This window comes from Protobothrops mucrosquamatus, unplaced genomic scaffold (genome assembly GCF_001527695.2).
Source record: "Protobothrops mucrosquamatus isolate PMUCROS unplaced genomic scaffold, P.Mucros_1.0 scaffold2435, whole genome shotgun sequence".
Lineage (NCBI taxonomy): Eukaryota > Metazoa > Chordata > Lepidosauria > Squamata > Viperidae > Protobothrops > Protobothrops mucrosquamatus.
In genome coordinates, this window is record NW_015388507.1 from 141,981 (window position 1) to 147,566 (window position 5,586).

Sequence of the window (5,586 nt, forward strand, 5' to 3'; positions counted from 1 at the left end):
TCTCTCCTTCTTTCTTTCTCTCTCTTTCTCTCTTTCTCTCTCATTCTCTCATTCTTTTTCTCCTCTCTCTCTCTCTCTCTCTCTCTCTTCAAGAAAAGATTAGACATTCATTTGTCTGGGATGATATAAGGACTCTTGCCTTGGGGCAGGGGGTGGGCTAGAAGATCTCAAGGTCCCTTCCAGCCCTAGGATTCCATGATTCTCTCTCTTCTCTCTCTCACACTCACACACACAAAAACCCCTGCCCCTGGGTACAAAGGGAAAGCGGTGAGCTTCTCATCCAAGCTCAATTTGGAGGCTGGGGAAGCTGCCCCAAAGACCTGCCAGTTCCCACCCCCTCCGATCCCCCCAGGCCCTCCCCACCGCCCTCTGGCTTGCCCTGGCCTGCCACAGAAGAGGCCTGGGGAGCTGCCAGTGCGATAGGCCGCACCGACTCGCAGCTCAGGGCTGCTGACTTTGGGTTACACAAGGCGGACGGTCACCAAACGGAGCCGAGAACGGGAAGCAAATCGGCTCGTTGCTGCCACCCGGTGGCCCCCAGGGGTTTTGCAGCTGGAGCTGTCTCGGTGCTGGGGCCAGTCCTCGCTGGCCACGGGGCAGACCTGGGCCACCCTCCTTTCATTCAGCCCGTCCCGCAGCCGAAGGAAGTGAGCTGGAACACAGCCGGAAAGAACGGCGGGCGGGTGCAGGCAGACCGGCCCGCACGCCCTCTCTGCCTGGCAGCCAGGACTGATGCCTCCTGGGCATCACCACCCTGCTTGGGCCTCGGTGCCCAGCGAAAGAGTGACGCCAGACCAAGCCACACCCCCAGCCGTTTGTCCGCAGCACTGGAGCAGGGGGTTGGACTAGATGACCTCCAAGGTCCCTTCCCACTCTGTTTGCTCCGTTGAGTGGGGCGTTCAGCCCTCCCTGAGATCTCCGTGCGCCTACACGGGCAGCGGGAGAACATCGTCCCGATGTGGATCCCAAAAGCTCTGGCTCGCCAGGGGCCGGGCTCTTCCCACAAGGCAGGCGGGATCCCGCCCCGAGGGGCAGAGGGCCGGGACCGCAGCCTCGCCCTCTCGACCGGCCCGAGCAGCAGAGAGGCCGGCCCGGCCCGTGAGGAGTGGACCTCTCCGCTCACATCAGCTGGCAGCAGCGCCTCTTCTGGGCCGGCCTCTCCTCGGCCGGAGCAGTCAACTTGAGGAGGGGAGGGTCTCCACTGGCTGCGGTGAGGGACTCGGCGTTGGGCCCCGCCTGGGGGGGCTGAGGGGCCTGGTCACGGCCGGGCAGGAGCTCTTCCGTCGAGGGGCGCTGCAGCTTGGCCGCTGCCCGCTGGCGCTTGAGGTCCGCTAAGGTGTGGTGGGCCTTCTCCTTGCTGAGGCCGGATGCCGGGTCCTCTTGGGCGGCCAGCTGGGAGGAAGAGGCGCGGTCCGGCCGCTTGGGGTACAAGGGGTGAGGGGGGGCCGTGCCGTTGCGCTCCTCGGGGGGCCCTGCTTCCGCTTCGGGGTCCTGTGGGATGCAGAGAGGAAGGGTGTAAGTCAGGGGTCTTCCAACTTGGCCCTTTGATGACTCGTGGACTTCGACTCCCAGAATTCCTGAGCCAGCGTGGCTCAGCTTGGAAACTCTCCCTTTCCCCTCAGCACGGCTGGCTCAGGAATTCTGGGAGTTGAAGTCCACCAGTCATAAAAGAGCCAAGGTTGCCTACCCCTGCCCTATACCAAGGGGTGGGGAACCTTGCCTCTTTTATGACTGGTGGACTTCAACCCCCAGAATTCCTCAGTCAGTCTCCATTTTGTTTGTTAGATTTAAGACAGGAGTCTTCAAACTTGGCCCTTTGATAACTCGTGGACTTCAACTCCCAGAATTCCTGAGCCAGCATAGGGGAACTATGGCCCCCTCATGACTGGTGGACTTCAACTCCCAGAATTCCTCAGCCAGCATGGCTCAGCTTGCAAACCTCCCCCTTTCCCCTCAGGGTGGCTGGCTCAGGGATTCTGGGAGTTGAAGTCCACGAGTCATAAAAGAGCCAAGGTAGCCTACCCCTACCCCAGGGTCACATGATCAAAATTCAGCCGCTGGGCAACCGGCTCGTATTTACGATGGACGCAGCGTCCCGGGGGGGTGTCACATGATCCCCTTTTGCAACTTTCTGACCCGTAAAGTCCATGGGGGGAAGCCGGATTCGCTTAACGACCGTGTGACTAATTTAACAACTGCAAGGTTTCATTTAACAACGGTGGCAGGGAAAGTCGTAAAATGGGGCAAAGCCCGCTTAACAACTGTCTCGCTTAGCGACATAAATTTGGGGCTCCCTTGTGGCCGTTTAACCCGAGGACTCCTGTACACGAAAGACCCCCAATTGGTCAGTCAAGGCCCCGGGACGGAGAGGAGATGTGGCCAGCGATGCAGGCCCAAAGCCCTGGCTTGAAAGACCAGCGTGCCTCCCTCTGACTCTTGGGGGGAGGGGAGAGAAAAGGGGGGGGACCAGGGAAGACTTGGGTCTGGGCCCCCCCCCGGCCTCTGACTCCCACCTGGACTCGGAGCTGCCCGTCGGCCTGTCCGTCCTCGTCCTCCGGCTCTCCCTCGCTCTGCCGCCGCTGCCACACGATGGCCTCCTTCGCCTGTTCCTTGCGGTAGAGGTTGGTGCGCTGGGTCAGGCTCGCCCGCCTCACCACTTTCCTGGGGGGGGGAGACAAGGCGTAGTGAGGGTCCCCGAGGGAGACCCAGAGCCGGCCCTGCTCCTCCAGGGATCTGGAGCCCTCCCCACTCCTCCTCCTGCTCCTCCTCCACTATGCACACTCCCTTCTAGCACTGATGATGTTATCTAGTTGGTTCATGAAACGTCTGCAGGAACAGAACCAAGCTCAAAAAGCACCAAGGACCCCACAGTCCTTTCCTCCTCCTCCTCCTCCTCCTCCTCTCTACCAACCCAACTCCCTTCTAGCACTGATGATGTTACCTAGTTGGGTAATGAAACGTCTGCAGGAAAACCACCCAACTCCAAAAGCACCAAGGACCCCATAGTTGTCGTCCTCCTCCTCCTCCTCTCCTTCTCCTCCTCCTCTTCCTCCTCCTCCTCCTCCTCCTCCTCTCCACAAACCCGACTCCCTTCTAGCATTGATGATGTTACCTAGTTGGGTAATGAAACGTCTGCAGGAAAACCACCCAACTCCAAAAGCACCAAGGACCCCATAGTTGTTGTCATCCTCCTCCTCCTCCTCCTCCTCTCCTTCTCCTCCTCCTCTTCCTCCTCCTCCNTTGGGTAATGAAACGTCTGCAGGAAAACCAGCCAACTCAAAAAGCACCAAGGACCCCATAGTTGTCGTCCTCCTCCTCCTCCTCTTCCTCCTCCTCCTCCTCCCTGCAAACCCCCTCCTCTTCTAGCACTGGTGATGCAGGAAAGCTACCAAGCTCAGAGAGCACCAGGGACCCCACAGTCCTCCTCCTCCTCCTCCTCCCCCTGCCTGCTTGCTCTGGCCAGACACGGTCTGGCTACCCTCCCACCCACCCACCCTCCAGCCCCCGGAGCCCACCCTCGGCTGCCGGCACTGGACGTCCGGCGCTGCAGCAGGGACTTCTGCTTGTCGTGGGACTTCATGACGGCCTGCTGCTTGTGCTTCAGCTCCAGAAGTTTGGCCCGCACTTCTTCATTCGCACACACATCTGGCGGGGGGGGGGAGAGAAGCAGCCTCAGTGCGGCCCCAAAGCCCCTTCGCACCCGAGGGGCTCCCCACGTGGAAGTGGCTTTCTCCCAACCTCCCGCCCCTTGTCTAGTGGACCTCCACAAACTGCAGGCCACCCAAAGCAGCCGGCACCACTCAGGCCACGAGGTGGACACAAGGTGGGCGAAACACGTTTGAATGCCCTGCCTGGATGTTAACAGGCCTGGCTAGGGCATGTTGGGTGAACTCGGTCACGCTTTTCCCGTGTCGTTCTCTCGTCTCCCCTCCTGTGCAAAGGTCTGGCGTTTGGGTGTGTGTGTGTTAAAGTCACTGGTTCCACACAAGCAACCACAAAAGGGAACAGACAAAACTCGGCTGCAACCTTCCTCCCTTCTGCTCCCCAAAAGTCTTCCCTTCCCCTGGGCCTTCCTCTCAAGCAGGCGGGCCAATTATGCGGACTGCAATGGGGTTTCTCTTGGGGGGGGGTCCCGGGGTCTCTCCGAGCTTGGTGGTTTCCTTGCAGACGTTTCATGACCCACCTGGGTAACATCAGCAGTGCTGGAAGGGAGGGGGGTTCGCTCTCGGATTATATACAAGAAATTTGCCCTCTCAAGAGAGAGATATAAGCAGCATTGATGATGTTACCTAGTTGGGCCATGAAACGTCTGCAAGGAAACAACCCAGCTCAGAGAGCACCCAGGATCTCATAGTGTTTTCCTCCTCCTCCTCCTCCTCCTCCTCCTCCTCCTCCTCCCCCTTCTAGCACTGATGACGTTTCCTAGTTGGGTCATGAAACGTCTGCAAGAAAACCACCCAACTCAGATGATGATGATGATGATGATGATGATGATGATGATGATGATTCTTCTTCTTCTTCTTCTTCTTCTTCTTCTTCTTCTTCTTCTTCTTCTTCTTCTTCTTCTTCTTCTTCTTCTTCTTCTTCTTCTTCTTCTTCTTCTTCTTCTTCTTCTTCTTCTTCTTCTTCTTCCTCTTCCTCTTCCTCTTCTTCCTCTTCCTCTTCTTCTTTCTTCTTTCTTCTTCTTCCTCCTCCTCCTCCTCCTCCTCCTCCTCCTCCTCCTCACAAACCCCACTCACTTCTGTAGTACTGATGATGTTCCCTAGTTGGGTCCTGAAACGTCCGCAACAAAACCACCCAGCTCAGAGACCCCCCCCTCGAGAAACCCCCCAGTTCCACTCTGAGCTACAAAGATCTCCTTCTATTAGTCTTTTCCCTTCTGCCCCACAGCTGAGGGCTCATATCAGCAGAAGGTGGGCACCCATCCTATCAAGGGAGGCCCTGCAGTGTTAACAGCCCAGCTCTGGCCTGCCTGGAGGGCCGTCTGAGCCTGCCGGAAGCTCCGGGGGGGGAGGGAGGGCCAAGGTCTCCCCCGTCCCCCCTGCCCCTCCCTCCGTCTCCTCTTGCTCACCCAGCGGGCTCTCCTCCAAGACCGACTTCCCGTTGAGATCTGCTCCGTGGGCCACCAGCAGCTCCACCAAGGCGATCTGTGGGCCACAGAACCAGGGGTCAGCAGGACAAGGGCGGGGAGGGAGCCCCCCAGGCCGGGCAGGAAGGGGAGAGCCAAGCTCAGAGAATTGGGGGCCTGGGTGGGCAGGCCTCCCCCCCATGAAGGCTCCGAGGGGGCGTGGGGTCGACTCACCTGGCCCCAGCAAGCGGCGGCGTGAAGGGGCTGCCAGCCGTCGTGGTCCCTGGCGCTCAGGCTGGCCTGGTGTTCTATCAGGAGCTCGGCAGCCTCCAGGTAGCCGTTGGCTGAGGCGATGTGCAGCTGTGGGGCAGGGAGAGGGGAGGGGGCTGAGCCTTTGGGGAGAGGGGGGGCATGGGGGCGGGCAGGCAGGCAGGTGGCCGAGCCTCACCTGAGCCACACGGGGGGCCTCGCCAGGCCAAGCTGGGCTGGGCCGAGTCCCAGGGGCCTGTGCATCGGGC

General features: G+C 59.7%; 1 protein-coding gene across 1 annotated transcript in view; it reads right to left on the minus strand.

The window, feature by feature from the left end:
• Positions 1–1,119: 1,119 nt before the first annotated feature.
• The window catches only part of PPP1R16A (protein phosphatase 1 regulatory subunit 16A), a 37,081-nt gene continuing 32,614 nt past the window's right edge, over positions 1,120–5,586 (minus strand). The window contains exons 5-9 of the mRNA XM_015824973.1: positions 5,303–5,428; positions 5,072–5,147; positions 3,516–3,645; positions 2,514–2,661; positions 1,120–1,491 (exon numbers count right to left, since the gene is read on the minus strand). Coding sequence (XP_015680459.1) covers positions 1,120–1,491; positions 2,514–2,661; positions 3,516–3,645; positions 5,072–5,147; positions 5,303–5,428 — 852 coding nt within the window. The remainder of the gene's footprint in view (positions 1,492–2,513; positions 2,662–3,515; positions 3,646–5,071; positions 5,148–5,302; positions 5,429–5,586) is intronic.